The 20915-nt window shown below is 37.7% G+C and overlaps 1 protein-coding gene across 1 annotated transcript in view; it reads left to right on the top strand.

The window, feature by feature from the left end:
* The first annotated feature begins 18365 nt into the window (after window positions 1-18365).
* Window positions 18366-20915, top strand: part of LOC121478433 — a 94356-nt gene continuing 91806 nt past the window's right edge. The window contains exon 1 of the mRNA XM_041733530.1: window positions 18366-18802. Within this exon, the coding sequence (XP_041589464.1) occupies window positions 18366-18802 (437 nt within the window). The remainder of the gene's footprint in view (window positions 18803-20915) is intronic.

Raw genomic sequence — 20915 nt, 5'->3', positions numbered from 1 at the left:
CTCGATGAAATTTACTCTGAGTATTTCATTGGTTTTGATGCTATCATAAAGGAGATAATTTTCTTTGTTTCTTTTTCAGATAATTTGTTGTTGGTGTATAGAAACACTACTAATTTTTTATGTTAGTTTTGTATTCTACAACTACTGAATTTGTTGGTTAGATGTAACAGTTTTTTGATAGAGCCTTCAGGGTTTTCTGTATATAAAATCATGTCATCTGTGAATAGAAACAATTTTACTTCTTCCTTTCCATAATTGGTTTCTTTTATTTCTTTTTCTTTTCTGATTGTTATGGCTAGGACTTCTAGTACTGTGTTTAATTGGAGTGATGAGAATGGGCACCCTTGTCTTGTTACTCATCTTAGAAGAAAAGCTTTAAACTTTTCAGCATCAAGTATGCTCTTAACGATGCGCTTGTCAAATATGGCATTCATTATATCAAGGTATATGCCTTCTATTTCCACTTTGTTGAGAGTTTTTATCACAAATGAATGTTAAATTTTGTCAATGCCTTTTTTGTGTACGGGAAGTGTCCTGTGATTTTTTCTTTCATTCCATTCATGTTATGTATCACATTGATTGATTTATATGTGTAGAATCATCCTTGCATTCCAGGTATAAATCCCACTTGATCATGGCAAATAATCCTTTTAATGTGCTGCTGAATTTGGTTTGCTAGTATTTCATTGAGAATTTTTGCATTTGTATTCATGAGGGATATTGGCCTATAGCTTATTCTCTGGTGATACCCTTTTATGGTTTGGTTATCAAGGTAATGCTGGCCTCAGAAAATGAGTCTGGGAGTTTTTCCTACTCTTAATCTGTTTTTTTTTTAAGAATATTAAAAGGATTAACAATAAATCTTCTTTAAATGTTTGGTAAAATGCACCAGTGAGGTCATTTGTTCTTGAGTTTCTGTTTTGGGGGTATTATTGATTACTGATGCAATTTCCTTACTAGCAATTGTTCTATTCAGATTTCCTACAGCTTCTTGATTCAATCTTGGTAGGTTGTATGTTTCTAAGAATTTTCCTATTTCTAGATTTCCTCTTTTGTTGATGTAAAGTTGTTCATAGTAGACTCTTATGATCCTTTGTATTTCTGTGATACCTGTTGTAATGTTAATTTCTCATTTATAATTTTATTGGTTTGAATCCTCTTTTTTTCCCCAGGTTATCTTAGTTACAGGTTTATCAATTTTATTCATCTTTTCAAAGATCTAATTCTTGATTCTCTGATCCATTGGTCATTCAACAGAGTGTCAATTTCTATGTATTCATGAATTTTCCAGTTTTCCTCTTGTAATTGACATCTAGTATAATGCCAATGTGGTCACAAAGGATAATTGCTAGATTTTAAACATGACTTGTTTCATGGCCTAGCATAAGGTCTATCCTAGGAAATGTTTCATGTGTACTTGAGAAGAATGTGTATTCTACTATTGTCAGAATATTTTGTTTGGGTCCATTTACTCTATAGTGTTGTTCAAATCTGCTATTTCCTTATTGTTTCCCTGTCTGAATGATGTTGAGAATGGGATAGTAAAGTCCCCAACTATTATTGTATTGCTGTTTACTTTTGTTTTTTAGTTCTGCTATGTTTTGCTTTATATATTTAGATGATCCAATTTGGGGTACATTTGGGGTACATAAATATTTGCTATTGTATTTGCTTGATGTATTGATCATTTTATCATTATAGAAAAACCATCTGTACCTTTTCATTATTTTATTTTAAAGGCTATTTTGTCTTAAATAAGTATAGCTATCTATGTTTTTTGTTTGTTTTGTTTTGGGTTATTGCCATTTGCTAGAAATACCTTTTTTCATCCCTTCACTCTCAGTCTGTGTGTTTTTAAGGCTAAAATGAGTCTCTTGTAGGCAGCATATCATTAGATCCTGTTTTTTAAACTTCAGCTATTCTGTGTATTTGAATGGAGAATAATTCATTTATATTTAAAGTAATTATTAGTAGGTAAGGACCTACTACTGTCCTTTTGTTCATGGTTTTTCTTTCTTTCTTTTTTTTTTTTTTTTTTGTAGATCCATTGTTCTTTGTTTCTTAACTTACTGTCTTTTTGTGTTGTTGTGTGGTTTTTGATGTCTTTAGGTATTACTACACCTGACATCTTTGTCATGATTTTTGTGTATGTATAATTACTGCAGGCTTTTTTTCTTGTGGTACCCCAAGTCTTACACAAAATATCTTAAAATTATAACACCCTATTTTAAACTAACAACTTGTCATTCTAGTATGCATTTATTTTCATGTCCTTTGTTCTCTTCAAATGTTGCAAGTTAAAGAGTTAATGAATCCTAAATATTGATTAAATCAAAATATTGGTTCTTGGAGTAGGGAAGCCAGAGAAGTAGTGCTCATTCAAAATCCTGTTAGTTACAACTTATTTCTGTCTAGGAGGGCAAGACATTACCCTTTCACGTATATTAATTCATTTGGTCCATCCAAGCAGGTGTTATTGCCCTTTATAAAAAGAGATATTTAAGCTTACACATAATAATAAATGATTTACTATTCAGCATTTCTCAGACTGAAATGCCACTGAAACATGGATTATCTACTCTGAATTCAGTGGTTACAAATAATGCCTAGAACAGCATTTTATGACACTATGAAAAAATATTTGTTACATATATTAAAATTAATAAAGTGGATAATTGTTCAACATTTAAGAAATAAAATAAAATGCATTTTAAAAAAATTAAAAATAAACTCAATAGAATCCCTAAGCTTTATACTTCTACTTCTCCTTCCCCTCACATGTTATATTATTGATGTTACAATTTACATATTTTTTATATTGTGTAATTAATAACAGATTATTGCTGTTATGGATTTTTTTGCTATGTCTGTTTTCTAAGTTTTATTTTTATTTTTTTAAAGATTGTATTTATTTATTCATGAGAGACACAGAGAGAGAGACAGAGACATAGGTAGAGGGAGGGGTGTCCCTGTTTTCTAAGTTTTAAACTAGAGTTATAAGTGGATTACACACCATCACTATCATGTTATAGAACTTTGACTGCATATCTACACTACCTTCTAATGTTTTTATGAAGTTAATTAGCATCCTTTTACTTCCACTCAAAGAACTCCTTTAGCATTTCTTGCAAGGCATGTCTAGCAGTATTGACCTGCTTTTGTTCAAGAAAGTTTTTAGGGACACCTGGATGGCTCAGTGGTCGAGCATCTGCCTTTGACTCAGGTCATGATCCTGGGGTCCTGGGATCAGTCCCACATCTGGCTCCCTGCAGGGAGCTTGCTTTTCCCTCTGTCTGTCTCTCTGCCTCTCTCTGTGTCTCTCATGAATAAATAAATAAAATATTTTTTTTGAAAAAAGAAAGTTTTTATCCCTTCCTCATTTCTGAAGAGATGCTTCACTGAGTGAGGAGTTCTTGGTTGTCAGGGTTGTTTTTTTTTTTCTTCAGCATTTTAAATATGTTGTTTCATTCTACACTGGCTTGAGAAGTTTCTGTTGAAAACTTCATCTATAGTTTTAAGGGGATTTCCTTGGATGTACCTTTTGTCTTTTCTGTTGATGCCTTCAAAATTCTCTCTTTTTATTTGACTTTTAGTCAAATTTAGTTCTAATGTATCTGGGTAGCCATATTCAGGTTCAACCGATTTCAGTCTCATGGATTTTGATGTCTATTTTTCTCCCCAGATTTGGGAAATTTTCAGCCATAATTGATTCAAAGATAATTTCTATTTATCCCTTTATCTTTCTCTACTCTTTATGGAATTTCCATAATGCTGATATTGTTGGAAGTTTTTCCTTTTTTTCATTGTCTTATAAATCCCATAGGCTTTCTTCACTCTTTTTCATTCTTTTTCCCTTTGTCTGGATACTTTCAAATGTCCTATCTTCAAGGACATGGATTCAGTCTGCTTTTGAAGTACTCTGTTGAATTCTTCAGCTCAATCACTGTATTTTTCAGCTCTAGAAATTCTGGGATTTTTTTTAATGGTTTCTATTTCTTTGCTGAACTTTTTGTTTCATTTACACATTATTTTCTTCATTTCATTTAGTTGTCTCTCTGTGTTTCTGTAGATCACTAAACTTATTTAAGAGGATTATTCTAAATTCTTTGTCTGACAGGTCATAGATCTCTATCTCTGTAGCATCAGTTATTAGAGCCTTATTAGTTTCATTTTTTAGTGTCATGCTTGCCTGATTTTTTTGTGACCCTTGAGTCTTTATGTTGGTATCTGTGCATTTGAGAAAGCAGGCTCCTCTTCCAGAATTTACAGGTTTGTTTTTACAGAAATAGTTCTTCACCAGTCAGCTCAGTTTGGATTTCTGGATATGTCTGCTGATAATATACTTAGACAGGTGGGAACTGCTATTAAGGTCTATTTTGGGGTAAGCTCAGGTTGGAGGTGATTGTGCCATTAGCTGGTAAGAGCTGGATTGGACTGCTGGCTTGGATGCCTGCCCATGTGAGGCTACAGGATGGCCTCCAAAGTCATCTGGATTTGTAGATCAGGATTGGGTAATATATTTACCAATATATGGGGCTATTTAGCCATAGTGGGGCTATGATTTAACTTCCCTGGCCTGGCAGGGTAGCAGGCAAAAACCAGGACCTACATGACTTGTTCTTTGGGGACCTGAAGCAGGCAAGATTGTGCTTTAAATTCTCTGGTCAGATGAGGCCATGAGTTTTGCTCTGTAGAAAGAGAAAGCCACAAACTGTACTCTTTGTTCAAGTGTCACTGTAAACCAGGCTGGTAGATGGGCCCCCAGCTTCTCATACACTCTGATTAGGTTCTCTAGTCAGGCAAACTGAAGGCTATATTCAGCAATGAGTTGGTCTAGAAATTAGTTTGACTGCCCATGTGCAGTGAGAGAAGCAGCTCCAAGGCTGGTAAGGCTCTGCCTACCTAGCTGTTGGCTCTAGCTTTGCTGAGTTACACAACTTCCAGGTATTTTCAATAGCTCTTCTATTTAGATGGAGCCAGGAGCCATGCCCCATAGCCGGTGGGTCTTTGACTCAGATTCTCTGGGATCTGGGCATGGGCAGATAAGGTTATAGGACAGCAAAGTGCTCATTCAAGGACCTGAAGCAGGCAGATCTGCATCCCTGGCCACACTGCACTACTGATTGGTTATGTAGGGGAGCAAAGCCACTGATTGGAACTACTATTTGGGCTTTACAGGTAGAAACTCAGTCTGCCAATATCTGAGTGCTAGATGCTGGAAGCTGCTCCCTCTTCTCTGCCACAATCAGATTTCCAGTTGTTGACCTGCAGATTCCCCTGCAATTCCTGTGAGGCCAGACCAGAGTAGAGGCCCCCACAAAGTGACCCACAACACTGGAGGAGCTGGATATCATCTCTTAGCTCTATTTTCCCACTGTAGGCATAGGCTCAGAAGAAACCTCCGTGCTTAGAGCTGTGCCAGCCTAGGGGAAGGACAATACAATCAGTATGTATCTGTTTCCCTCACCCCTTTACCACAGTCTGCTTATCTGTGCAATACAGGGGGGTGCTTCAGCCTTACTCCCATGTTCTAGAATTCTCTCCATGGTATCTTGTTCATGAATAGTTGCTAGTCATTCTTCCTTTGAGATGAAGTGAATTCAGGAATGACCTATGTCACCATCCTGGTGACATCACTTTTCTGATTATGATTTATTTATTTATTTATTTATTTACTTATTTATTTGAGACGGAGAGCACAAATGGGGAAGGGGCAGAGGGAGATAGGGAAAATTAAGCACACTCCACGCTGAGTATGAAGCCCAACACAAGACTCAATCTCATAAGCCTGAGATCACAACTTGAACAGAAACCAAGAGTCATTCAACCGAGCCACCTCAGCACCCCTAAATGTTACAATTTTTTCAGTAATGGAGTTATTTTTATTTTACCAAGATTATTCAGACTGTGAGTCTGACTTTAATATGTTTATTTAAGCATTTTAAAAAAAGATTTTATTTATTTATTCATGAGAGACACACACATACACACAGAGAGAGAGAGAGAGAGAGAGAGAGAGGCAGAGGGAGAAGCAGGCTCCATGCTGGGAACTCATGTGGGACTTGATCCCGGGCCTCCAGGATCACACCCTGGGCGGAAGGCCCCTCCAAACCACTGAGCCACCCAGGCTGCCCTATTTAAGCATATTAAACATATATTTTTCTCTATGATATTCCCATTATCTACAGTTCCAATAATGTTATATCTGTTCTAATTCTGCTATTATTTTCATCTTGTAGTTTTCATCACAAAGGTTTGTTTTGGTATGTTTTGTGGAATTTAATTGTTAAAACAGATTCCTTGGAATTTTATCTATAAAAATTATTTCAGTATTGTTTTTAAATTAAATTATTGTATAAAGGAATTTCATTCATTTTTACCAAGCCCCTGGTGAACATATTTGGAGTTTTCTGTTTGGCACCATGTATGTTATGTGAATTATACTCATATGTACATATAATAGTGGGTTTGTAGTTTGGAATGCTCTCGAAATAAATTAGGCTGAAATATCTATTTTTGTACAGTATAGAATAAAGTATTTTCCATTTCTCAACTGCTAAAGCTATTTTTAAGAGAGGTCTTGAATTTACAAAGAATATCATATTGAATGGCTCACTGTTTGGAGCACCACCAGACTTCATCTTGCCTTCCTCAAACCTATGCCCCATAAACTTCAAACTCTTGTACACCAGACATTTGCAAATTCCCTAAATAGTGAAAGTGGCTTCAAAGCTTATTAAAGTTCCCATGCTTGTTCTTTATAATGTCAGAATTTCAATTAATTTACTGCTAATTTACAAATAAATTGAAGAGTGAATTTTATTTTATCTAAAATTTTTATGTGTTCTGCATTTGGAGTATGCTTCTGAACACATAAATTCTGTCATAATGTTGAGAGTAGAATCCAAAGTCATATTTCAGAATTTAAAGCATGTTCATAAAAAAATAGTCCATTTGTACATACTTTTAAATTTCTTGGCATATAGTTTTCTACATTATTCTGTTATTAGTTTTCAATTTGTGGTGATCATAAAATTGTATCACTGTGTGTTGTTAATATTGTTTTTCTTTTTCTATTTTTCCTAGTCTTATAAAACATTTTCTTATTCAATTAAATTTTATTGGCAAACACTCTTTGATTTTGTTTTGTTTTGTTTCATCCTTTATCATTGTTTATTCAAATTTCATCATGGCCTACCATTTATGTTCTTTGGTTGGCTTTGTTCTTTCTTAACTCCTTATCTTCAAATGTTTATCCTATTAAAGTTAACATATTTTGTTTTTAAATATAAGACATTAGAGATATGAATTTTCTCCAAGGTTCTATTTTAGTGGCAGTTTGAGTATAAGCATCAACTTTGTAGTTTTCCAATATATAGCACAGCATAGTTACTTAGTTTTTAGAATTAACTTATAATTCTATCACATTACATTCACGTAACATATACTTATAGTACAGATTATTTGAATTTTGAGACTTTATTTTTATATTATTATACAGACACTAAGTAAATACATAATTATTAATTACAAGTGTCTGTATTTTATTTTGATCATACATATATTTTTCTTTAATATTTTACATAGTATTATTACTTTACAGTTTGCTTTATTTACTCATAAAGTTTTCTGGTGCATCTGCTTGAAAACAGTATGGAGGTTCCTCAAAAAGTTAAAAATAGAACTACCTTACAACCAGTGATTAGGTATTTATCCAAAGGATACAAAAGTACAGATTCAAAGGGGTACGTGAACCCCAATGTTAATAGTAGCATTACCTGCAATAACCAAATTATGAAAACAGCCCAAGTGTCAATTGACTGATGAATGAAGAAGATGTAGTGTAGTCCACAATAGAGTGTATTCCAGTGTGTGTATATATATATACACACTGAAATATATATATATTTACTCAGCCATAAAGAAGAATGAAATATTGCCATCTGCAATGACATGCATGGAGCTAGACAGTATTATGCTAAATGAAATAAATCAGTCACAGAAAGACAAGTACCATATGATTTCACTCATATGTGGAATTTAAGAAACAGAACAGATGAGCAAAAGGGGAAAAAAGAGAGAGACAATCCAAGAAAGAGACTCTTTTTTTTTTAATTGGAGTTCAATTTGCCAACATATAGCATAACACACAGTGCTCATCCCATCAAGTGCCTCCCTCAGTGCCCCTTACCCAGTTACCCTCACCCCCCCCCCACCTCCCTTTCCACCACCCCTTGTTCGTTTCCCAGAGTTAGGAGTCTCTCATGTTCTGTCTCCCTTTCTGATATTTCCCATTCATTTTTTTCTCCTTTCCCCTTTATTCCCTTTCACTATTTTTTATATTCCCCAAATGAATGAAACCATATAATGTTTGTCCTTCTCCGATTGACTTATTTCACTCAGCATAATACCCTCCAGTTCCATCCACGTTGAAGCAAATGGCGAGTATTTGTCATTTCTAATGGCTGAGTAATATTCCATTGTATACATAGACCACATCTTCTTTATCCATTCATCTTTCGATGGACACCGAGGCTCCTTCCACAGTTTGGCTATTGTGGACATTGCTGCTAGAAACATCGGGGTGCAGGTGTCCTGGCATTTCACTGCATCTGTGTCTTTGGGGTAAATCCCCAGCAGTGCAATTGCTGGGTCGTAGGGCAGATCTATTTTTAACTCTTTGAGGAGCCTCCACACAGTTTTCCAGAGTGGCTGCACCAGTTCACATTCCCACCAACAGGGCAAGAGGGTTCCCCTTTCTCTACATCCTTTCCAACATTTGCTGTTTCCTGCCTTGTTAATTTTCCCCATTCTCACTGGTGTGAGGTGGTATCTCATTGTGGTTTTGATTTGCATTTCCCTGATGACAAGTGATGCAGAGCATTTTCTCATGTGCTTGTTTACGATGTCTATGTCTTCCTCTGTGAGATTTCTGTTCATGTCTTTTGCCCATTTCATGATTGGATTGTTTGTTTCTTTGCTGTTGAGTTTAATAGGTTCTTTATAGATCTTGGAAACTAGTCCTTTATCAGATACGTCATTTGCAAATATCTTCTCCCATTCTGTAGGTTGTCTTTTAGTTTTGTTGACTGTTTCTTTTGCTGTGCAAAAGCTTCTGATCTTGATGAAGTCCAATAGTTCATTTTTGCTTTTGTTTCTTTTGCCTTCATGGATGTATCTTGCAAGAATTACTGTGGCCAAGTTCAAAAAGGGTGTTGCCTGTGTTCTCCTCTAGGACTTTGATGGAATCTTGTCTCACGTTTAGATCTTTCATCCATTTTGAGTTTATCTTTGTGTATGGTATAAGAGAATGGTCCAGTTTCATTCTTCTGCATGTGGATGTCCAATTTTCCCAGCACCATTTATTGAAGAGACTGTCTTTTTTCCAGTGGATAGTCTTTCCTCGTTTGTTGATACTGTACATAGAAAACCCGAAGACTCCACCCCAAGATTGCTAGAACTCATACAGCAATTTGGCAGCATGGCAGGATACAAAATCAATGCCCAGAAGTCAGTGGCATTTCTATACACTAACAATGAGACTGAAGAAAGAGAAATTAAGGAGTCAATCTCATTTACAATTGCACCCAAAAGTATAAGATACCTAGGAATAAACCTAACTGAAGAGGTAAAGGTTCTATGCCCTAAAAACTACAGAACACTTCTGAAAGAAATTGAGGAAGACACAAAGAGATGGAAAAATATTCCATGCTCGTGGATTGGAAGAATTGAGGTTGTGAAAATGTCAATGCTACCCAGGGCAATTTACACATTTAATGCAATCCCTATCAAAATACCATGGACTTTCTTCAGAGAGTTAGAACAAATTATTTTAAGATTTGTGTGGAATCAGAAAAGACCCCGAATAGCCAGGGGAATATTAAAAAAGAAAACCATAGTTGGGGGCATCACAATGCCAGATTTCAGATTGTACTACAAATCTGTGGTCATCAAAACAGTGTGGTACTGGCACAAAAACAGACACATAGATCAATGGAACAGAATAGAAAATCCAGAAATGGACCCTCAACTTTATGGTCAAGAAACAGACTCTTAACCGTAGGGAAGAAACCAATGGTTATTAGAAGGGAGGTGGGTGGAGGGATGGGGAAAGAGGTGATGGGGATGAAGGAGGGCACTTGTTGTGATGAACACTGGGTGATGCATGGAAGCACTGAATCCCTGTTATACACCTAAAACTAATATTGCACTGCATGTTAGCTAACTGGAATGGAAGTACAAACTTTTTTTAAAAATAGAGGTTTATTAATACCTCCATTAATATGTTTGGGGATTATTTATTACTTTACTATTTTTAACATATTTTGAGTGAACATTCTTAAGTTCATAGGTATTTTGGATAACTGTTGCTTCTTTGAAAATTGAAAGCTTTACTGTGAATTGACCTCTGTGTTATTTCCAATTTGGGACTATTATGAATAATGTTGCTAAAAAAATTCTTGAACATTTCTTGGATAAATATATGTCTGCATTTATGTTTTGTATGTGCTTTCACATTTGTGCTCTGAGACCTTTGCCTGGGAAATTAGACTTCCAAGGCCTACTGGTTAGGATTCCATGTAACTGGCACACCTTCAGCAAATTTCAAGGCCTTTACAGCTTTGCTAACAATTATTATTTGTGGGGGGCTGAGAAAAAGAAGTGGGGATTAAATGGTCTCAGACAGTCCCTTCCCCCTCCCCACTTTTCAAATTCCAGAGTCTCTTCCTAGTGTGACTCATCTTAGAAAGGGCATCACTTCTAACTTACCTGCTCACCTCTCCTATTGTTCCACATCCATTATGAGAGTGAAATATTAGAAATTCACAGAGGAATTGATCTTCTCCAGAAAGAGAATGCACCAGGAGTCTTGATCCTTCAGAATTTTGCCAGATAATAAAGACAAGGGTCATGAAGCACATTTGAGAGTGGATTCTGTAGTAAGCATGTTACTTATTTCCTGTATTTTTTAAAAGATTTTTAAAAGTAATCTTTATTTTTAACGTGGTGCTCAAACCTACAACCCTGAGATCATGAGTAGCATGCTCTACCGACTAAGCCAGCCAAGCACCACTATTTCCTATACGTTATAATAGTTAGACATCCTGTGACCTGGAAAGACTGCCTATCGGAGGGCCAGCTAATTCCTAAAAGTAATACACAATTCCCCTGGGAATATCCTTTCAGAGAGGTCTGGAGCATTCAGGGTGGAGTGTGGACTTAGGCAGGAGTATACTTTTTATATGCAAACCAACCAATTCAAAGGCCACATACCTAAGTACATCCATGATCTAATTTTCACACATTAAGACAACATTTCCCCCCACCCTAAAATCACAGTAGGGTCAGGTAGTAGGCACTAGAGACCACCCCTATCACTCAGAGTCCAGTGAAACTGTTGAACTATCCTGTTCTAACCTTGCTCAGACTTGCCTACCCTGTCTTGACCATTCCTTCCAAGGAAAATGCAATAAGGGCCCTGAGTCATGCTCTCTCCTTGCTCTTTCGGCCTCTTGAATGACTGTGGTACTTATCAATGACAAACATGCCCAGCCACTTGGAAATCTAAGTAATAAACTTTCCTTTCAAAGGCAGTTGTCTCCAAGTCTATCACCTTACTATAACTGATTAAAACAATTTTCAGGATGTTAGACTACAGAGGATAAAATATACCTGGATCAAGTCATATTTACTGATATGGCTGCACCAGCTGTGGATTCAGGAATTAATGTGTTAGCTTTGAGTCTGTGGGAGAAGCTCTGACAGTTTGCCCAACTGGTTTATTGATTCAAGGATTAAATGTTGGTCTACGGTACATAAGATTGAGATTCCAGAATGTCCAATGTATACTTAAAAGAATAGACTGGAAGTTCATGGTGATGTGAATGATGGAGTGAATATATTGCATGTATTGCCCTATACTCTTTAAACAGATCCCAAAGAGGCCTGGAGAACACTCTCTCAATCAACATGAAATGCATTGAAGAGGGAGACACCTGAAACCTTGAACAGCTCTATGATGACCATATTTTTAGGTTGAAAATGATGGCAACAGACATCTATTGAAATAGTTCCTTGAATTTCATTGAGAATTGAGCTCATTAGGAGTGGTGGAGCTCCAGTGGCAGCATTTAACTCTCAGTGGCAAGATGACTGCAATTAATGGAATAGGTGCAGCATGTCCAAAAGCGATGGGAACTAGAGTAGTGGTTCTCAAATGAGCTTTACATTAGTATTCCTTAAGGGAAACTTTGAGAGCCAAAAAGACTTGTAGGGATTTTTCTTGGTGGCTACTTGATTGTTAGGTCCACTTAAATGAATTAGAGACTGATTTTACCATGGCACTTCAAGTATATATTGTATACATATATTTTCAAGACAAATGTGGAGTAAAATAACAGAAGTCACCATAATAGATATTTATAGCTTCTTTCCCACTTTTCTGATACAATCCAGTTTAGACTAGAGGCTTCATCTCAAGGACAGCCTGGGTTTCTTAAAGTCTTCTATGTCATAGACGCCCACACATAGAGAGAATCTTTCCCTTAGCATTCCATATGGTAAGGCACATACCAAGATGTCTGCATTTTTGTGGGAAGGGAAGGAGATATCTAAATATTTTCTGTTGTTCTTATATACTGCTTATGGAGTAATACAACTCTCTAGAGATCTAAAATGTGATCATGTTCCTTTTCTTCCAGTGGAGAATTTTGGCTAGAATCTGTTTCAGTATGGTCCCAGAAGTGAAAGGGATACATTTTTTGGTTACTTCCATAGGCCCAGAATATATAGTGGGATTAGATATACTCTATAACTCTATAATGAGCTGATCTCTGTGTCAATGGAGTAAGGGTTAATGAGGGAAGAGGGTCTAGGAAGAAGTTATTAGATAGCCACCAAAGCACTACAATATACCAGAGGGATAGCGGAGAGCGGTGCCACAAAAAATAAAAATAAATTTAAAAAATTCATAATTTGCTACAGTGGTAGTCTCTATACATCCCCATTTATTTCAACTCTTTGGCTGATAAAAAGCCAGATGATTTTGGAAAGTAATTCAAGAACCATTAATTTAATTTGGTAGTAATGCTATTCATGGTTATGATTCCAGATGTGGTATCTTCAGACAATTTAGCATTCTACCTGCCACTCCTGAATAAGTGTTTACTCCTCTATTTTACCAATATGGAAAACCAGAAGCGGGCACCCAGGTGGTTCAGTGGTTGAGCATCTGCCTTCAGCTTGGGTTGTGATCCCCAGATTGAGTCCAGCATCAGGATCCCCAGAGGGAGCCTGCTTCTCCCTCTGCCTATGTCTTTGCCTCTCTCTCTGTGTGTGTCTCTCATGAATAAATAAATAAAATCTTTTTAAAAAAGAAAACCAGAAGCCTTTGCTTTTATAAGGGACAACTGAGTGTGATCACTGTTTTGAATAGGTCTATATCAACTCTTCTGCTTTATTTTAAAACAATCTGGAGGAACCTTGACCCTCTTGATATTTCAGAGAATATTACATTGGTGTATAAGAGATGACAATATGTTAATTAGAAAACTGGTGAACAGGAAATAGAAGCCCATTAGATTTCTAAGTAAAAAGTATTCATAACAATCAGTGGAAATTGGGATTTAAAAGTAAAAGAACTATTATAAAAATGAAGTCTCTAGAGGTTCAGTAGTCTGAGTATATTCAAATAGCTCCCCCAAAATGAGAAACAATTTGTTGCATTTTTGCAATCCACCACATAGATGATGCCAAAGGCTTGATGGGCATTGTTAAATTCTGGAGGCAAGTTACAACAATTTTGGATAAGCTACTTTGATCTATTTTTTGGATGACCCATAATGCTGTCATTTTTCAGGGGGGCTTGGAGCAACGGAAAGTTCTGCAAGTAGTCTAGAACATGATGCAAACTGTGTTGTCCTGTGAGCCTTATGACCCACTGGACTCAATAGCATTGTAAAGGTCTCTGTAGTCAGAGGTCAAGTGTGGAACCTCTAGTAATGCCCACAGAAGGAACACAGTCCAGACTCCTAGAGTTTTGGAATTAGGCATGCTTTCTGCTGCTGCTGAGTATTCTCCATTGAAACAAGCAGCTTCTTGGGACACCTGGGGGGCTCAGTGGTTGAGCATCTGCCTTCAGCTTAGGGCGTGATCCTAGGGTCCCGGGATCAAGTCCCACATCAGGTCCCCCACAGGAAGCCTGCTTCTCCCTCTTTCTGTGTCTCTGCCTCTCTCTGTATGTCTCTTATGAATAAATAAAACCTTAAAAAAAAAGAAACAAGTAGCTTCTACCTTGATACTGTGCCCTTGTACAAACTAAATTACTGATTATGAGATGGTGAGAGACTATGTGACCAAACTTGTCTGTCATTACCTGCTATAATCTGTGTGTGATGCTGGTACTCTGTTAAAATAAGTGGTAAATACAAGACTGACCAAAATAGAACCAGAAGATGTAAGTACACTGCTTGAGTAAGTGGTTTACATTTGAATGGTAACTACTCCTACTCCTTAACTCCTTGTCTGTCAACTCTCCTTATGGTCCTGTGGGGAGCTTGCTATACTGGGTTAACAAAGGAGGGAAAAATCCATTTATAGATAAGTCTGCAAGGTATGGCAACATAGGCTATAAGTGAAAAGCTGCTTCGTTACAGCCACACACAGTCAGGGTCATCCTGAAAATGTGGGGTGAAGGCAAATCTTCCCAGTGCACAGAGTTTGGGGAAAGATTTTGACTAACTATATTTGCTGAAGAAGGGATGCCTTAACTTTATATTAATGTTGATTTATGGCCAATGGCTCCTTACCTAAGGGTAAAAAAGGACTAAGAAGAAATAGGCTGGAAATTTGGTATAAAAAGGTCTAGAGTAAAGGTGTATGGATAGAACAAGCACAGAATGGAGAGATAGAAATGTGTATACTGGGGATAGGAGATTAGAAGATGGATGAGAAGCAGATTTGCTTCACCTCTCCCTGTGCTGAGCCATTGGCTAGCCATGGCAGAGCTCTTCAACATAACATCTTTGCTCTGAATTGAGGGGCCTTTATTGCCAGACTCTGTTAATATTCTCCCCTTTCCTTCAGAGGGTGGTAATGTCTTGTCACCAGTTGGTGCTTCACCATCCCCTCTTGGTTTCCCTTAACCCTTTCTATGCTTTGTTAAGAGTGGTTTATTAAATTTTCTCAGTTGTCTGATGTAAGGATAACACTTATTTGTTGTTCAGATCCTGATTGATAGATTCCCATCACCAACCACAATCATAAATTCCATTGAAGTAGGGGTTTTTATTTATTTTATTCTCTCCTTGTTACTGTGGTATATAAAATGATGTGTGTCATACAGCACATTTCCAAAAAGTATGTTGGATGAATGTATATATTGACCACTTTCCATTAGTAATCTGTATGTTAGCTCTAATTTATATAGCTCCACCAGCCTTTTTGTGCTTAACTATTTTTTTAAGATTTTATTTATTTATTCATGAAAGACAGAAAAAGAGAGAGAGAGAGAGAGGCAGAGACATAGGCAGAGCGAGAAGCAGACTCCATGCAGGGAGCCCGACGTGAGACTCAATCCCGGGGCTCCAAGATCACACCCTGGGCTGAAAGCAGGTACTAAACCGCTGAGCCACCCAGGGATTCCCCTATTTTTTTAGTTCATTAAAGAATGACAAATCATCATAAATATTGGAAAAAAGCAGGCAAATTTGTCATTATTAGCATGAAATCCACGATAACTAATAGAAAATCTAGTGAAACAATAACAGAATTCTGCAAGAAATACTGTTAATGCATAAAAATAGGCAGCTTTCCTATATGTAAATAAGTATATTTGTTAGAAAATATTTGAGGGGATCCCTGGGTGGCTCAGCAGTTTGGAGCCTGCCTTTGGCCCAGGGCACAATCCTGGAGACCCGGGATCGAATCCCACGTCGGGCTCCCGGCAAGGAGCCTGCTTCTCCCTCTGCCTGTCTCTCTCTCTCTCTCTCTCTCTCTGCCTATCATGAATAAATAATAAATAAAATCTTTTAAAAAAAGAAAATATTTGAAAAGTTCCATTTATAATCATATCAAAAATCAAACTGAAAATAGTTACATATGTAAACATCTGTATGAGCATCTATAAGAAAAACTATTAACTCATGATAAGAGATTTAAAGAGATAAAAAATTATATTGATGTTAGACTGGAAGATGTCATTGCAGTTATAAAAATATATCTAGCCAATTAACTCATAAACATAGTTTGATTCTAATTGAAATCTCAACATAAGTTTCTTTAGAGGTTGGACCCTAAAAAATTATGTTAAAGTTTATTTAAATGAATAGCACATGAGAACAGTTAGGAAAATTTGGAAAAATTACTAGTCATGAGAAAGGACTAGCTTTACTTAATAATAAAAGTCATAATAAGGCACGCCTGGGTGGCTCAGTTGATTAAGCGTCTGCCTTCAACTCAGGTCATGATCCCAGAGTCCTGGGATTGAGTCCCTCATCCAAGTCTCTGCCCAGCAAGGAACCTGCTTCTCCCTCTGCCCCCTGCTTGTGCTCTCTCACTCACTCTTGCTCTCTCTCTCTCTCTCTCTCAAATAAATAAATAAAAATCTTTAAAAATTAAAGGTCATAATAAAGCTACAATAATTCAAATAGTGTGATATATGGTAAAATGATACACCAAGGGAATAGACCATAAAATCCATAAAAAGATCTGTAAATGAGTTATAACAGATTTTAAATATATATATATAAATACAAATGTAAAAAGTAATATAGCTCACATTTATAGGGAAATATTGAGTTATTTTTTAAAAGAATTTATTTATTCATGAGAGACACACAGAGAGAGAGGCAGAGACATAAGCAGAGGGAGAAGCAGGCTCCATGCAAGAAGCCTGACGTGGGACTCAATCCCAGGACTCTGGGATCACGCCCTGAGCCGAAGGCAGATGCTTAACCGCTGAGCCACCCAGGCATCCTGAAATATTGAGTTATTATGTCACACTTGGGATCATAATTAATTTGGGGAATAAACATGTATCTCTCAATCTTTACTTCAAAATAAATATATTCAAAGTTTAGGTATAGAATATATGAATTACATGAAAAGAAATTAAAGTTGGGACAGTCTTTCAAAACATGGCACAAGTCCCAAAGGTCAAAAAATAACACTGATATATCTAACTATGTAAAACTTAATACCACTTCATGGCCAAAAACAAGGGTTTGGTGGGTCCTCTGGCTGCTGAGCATTAAGATGTGGGTGTTAAGACAGGCTGGAGGATGAATATTTTAGGAGATGGTGTTTTATATGTGTGTGTATGTGTACATGTGTACATATATAAACATATACATACATATATATGACATGTCCATAAAGAATTTTGAAATTTTCTTTCAAATGTTCATATTTTGATTCCCTGTAAGAGTGATTAGTAATTTCTGAGCTATAGATGCAGCTTTGTTTTTATTCCAGGTGCCTAATGCCAAGTTCTAAGAGGGTTAATTGAATATTCCACTCTTCTCCATTGCTTTGCAACACCATTTCTCCCACATGAAGTTCTCAAGTTCTCTTGTTCTATGTCTGTACATGTATCCTGCAAAGTCTTTTATTAAAGTTGCATGATTTGCATCTCCCTGAACATTTGCTTATGTCATTTTTTATGCATTAATTACTTCTGAAAAGTGTGCTTGCATTTCCCCTCCTTTTTTTCTTTCCTTTGGTCAAAAGATAGTTAGTCTTTTATTGGATTTCTGTCTTCCATTTTCTAATAACATATACATCTCACATCCTTAATCATAAGAGATATTTTTATGTCCTTTGACTTCTCTTGGCCACTTGAACTCCATAGGCACACAGGTGAAGAAGATCTCATTTAAAATTTTGTTTGCTACTTTGCACTACTTTCCGCACAGAAAATTAGAATACCGCAAAATAAGCATCCATCCTTCCATTTTAAAAGTTATTTGCCATATATGCTATTTTTTAAAGTCAATTTACAAATGTATAATTTCAATCCTAAGTACTTATCTAGCCGTGCCTTTAAATAAATTACTATATTTCCTCTGTAATTCCCATATTAGTTTCATACCAAACAAGACTAACTGTGTTCCTTAATATTCCTAATTCCCAGCCCATATTCGAATTTCCCAAATTGTCTCTATAGTCGGTGGTTGCTGCTGTTTTTTCAGTCGGGATCTGATCCAGGGGCAAGCACGGCATTGGATTGCAAGGGTCACATTGAATGTAGAATATCTGGCGGCTCTAAAAGAACGTGGGGAGAATGATGCTCACCCACAATATTTCCCAAAACTCTAATAAAGCCGAAAGGATCGCTCAGTCCGCTCAGGAGGCGAGCGGAGAGGACTATGGGAAATGTAGTCCAATCCCCAGGGATCACCGCGCGGCACTCTGGGAACGGGTCCTCGGCCTTTCCTCTGCGCCTGCCTGTACCTGCCCAGCCCCGCCTCCCGCTCTCGCAGCTCCGTCCTCGCCCGGGGGAGGTCCCAGAACTTTCGGGGTTGGGCGCGCCAGACGCTGCGCACACCTGGGGCCAGAGCGCTGGGGGCGGGGCTCAGCGCGTGCGGGGCGCGGCAGGTGGGAGTTTCCGAGCCCGGGGCGCGCGCCGGGCCCCGCGGTCACCGTGGGCAGGTGGGGTGAGCCCCGTCAGGAGCGGGTGCTCGGTGCCCGCGGGGCTGCCTGCAGCTCGCCCGGTGAACCGCCCCGCCCCGCTCCCCGCAGCGGGAGGGCGAGGCGCGTTCCTAACGTTGACGGGAGAGTCTGCGGGGGGAGCCGCAAAGACCAGGTAAGTTCCAAGTCGGCCACCTGTAACCGGGGAGAGAGTCAGGTCGCCCTTCTGGAAATGAGGATGATGATGTGTGATTCCTGCCGCGTCTCCGAGTTAGCTAAGAGCTCACCTGGGCAGGCTTCAGGCTGGCGCGGGGTCCAAGTAGCAGCACAGGTATTGCTCCTGTGGGAAACCTAAGTCTCATATTGGTGGGATGTTAGAGAGTCTGAGAGGGCCAGCAGGGTGTCCACCGTCCCGTCCCTTTTACTTTGCCCTCCGGGTCCGCTAACGCAGGAGGTAAAATGATACTGGACAGTGGATAAAGGTGGAGCCAGAGGTTTGTTGTTGTTTTCTGTGTTAAAATTAATGAAAGAGCAAGTGGTTGTCCTTTCGTATACTTGAATCTTTTGCTTTTTCTATTTTTTTTTTTTAAGTTGAAAGAAAAAGTGTAGAAACCTGCAGGTATATATCCCCATAATCACTTCAGGGACTCCATGTGGACAGTTTTTGTTGGCTCTGCATGGTCATTCCACGTGTTTTCAAGGGTCCATATTCCCAATCCTGTAGGGAGCCTGTTGCCCATCAGGGATGCTGAGATTTTGTGCAGGTGAATTTAAGAGCTGGGAGGTAGGGCACTTGATCTCGACTCCCTCCTTTTCTGTCCACCCCGCTGAACCTTGCAGTCTCCCAAGAGGTGCAGAAAATGAACACATCTTGGGTGAGTATTTTATTCATTTCTCATATTGTACTAGGATGGATTTAAGAGGTTTATAAAGAGTCCATACATTCAGAAAAGTAGAATTAAATTCAGATCAAGTTAAGCTTTACTTTTTTACACTGTTTTACACTGTTTACCATTAATTCTGACTTTTAACATTAGGATGCAAGTAGCCATCCTTTATTGGTATAAGTAGAGTACCTCCTATTACAGCTTGCTAAGATGTTGTTTTAGTTATCAGCATGCAACAGTTATGTTCTAGTTGGTCCAAATGTGAAACTAGAATTTCAGGGTCTCAGGTGGACTCAGATTTTATGCTGACATTGTATTCGAAATCCCATGAGTTAAGGAAACATGTACCCAATTTTTTGGTCTTTCTGCAAAAGTACGCAGAAGCATACCCAGCTGTCATTTTTTTTTTTAAAATTTTGGACAAGTAATGTATTCATTTGGCTCCAAGATACGTACTGAGAAGCCCTACTCCTGCTAGCATCCCTGTTCCTACCTACATGGTGTCCTCTACAATTGTCATTGGAAGTTTATCCTACCATTCCATTGTTTATTTACAATGACACAATTAAATATGAATGTATTTTAATTTCCTTCCCATGCTTAACAGTTATAGCATTCACATATTCTTGCTTTAAAGTTTGTTTTTTCTTAAATATAATTTGGACATTCTTCCATATTGGTACTTAAGCATCCTCATTTTTAAAAATATAGCTCATAGGCTTCTATTATGTAAAGATACTAATTATTTAATGGGCCTTCTATTGAAAGACATTCAGGTTCATAATTATATATGTTTGTATGGGTGAAAGGATAGGCTAAAATGGTCAGAGGTTAAATGCAGTTTCATTTTATTAAATATTGTGTAATTGTCCTCCATAGTCATTGTTATATTTGTATTCCTGCATGTGAAGTGCTTATTCATAATTGGTATATTGAGCATCTAATGTGCTGCATACAGTGTGGTAGTTAACTGCATAAACAGCTGACAATGATTTAGGCCCTTGTGTAACTTACATTCAGGTGATGGGTGATCATAAACATAAGAGACTTTATTATTGGATAATTGCTGTAGAAGAAATAAAACAAGGAGCATGTTGTGAGGACCAAATTTAAATTTAAATAAATTGATCAGATAAGCTTCCCTGAAAAGATACTGGAAGAAACATTTGACAAATGTGAGGAAGGAAGACTAGCAGGTATTTACAGAAGAACACTTAAAGCCAAGGAAGCTGAGAGTGTGAGTACCCTGAGGCAGCAGAAACCAGAGGCCTACAAACAGCGTGAACAGCAAGCCCGCCAGGATGGCTGCAGCATAGCTGAATGGGTAAAAGAGGACAGACAGATCACGTGGGGGCACTGAAGGCCATCACACTTTTCATCCACATAATACGTTGAGACCCA

This window comes from Vulpes lagopus, chromosome 2, assembly GCF_018345385.1.
Source record: "Vulpes lagopus strain Blue_001 chromosome 2, ASM1834538v1, whole genome shotgun sequence".
NCBI classification, from domain to species: domain Eukaryota; kingdom Metazoa; phylum Chordata; class Mammalia; order Carnivora; family Canidae; genus Vulpes; species Vulpes lagopus.
The sequence above is the reverse complement of the archived record's forward strand: the minus strand, read 5'-3'. Positions and strand labels throughout refer to the sequence as shown.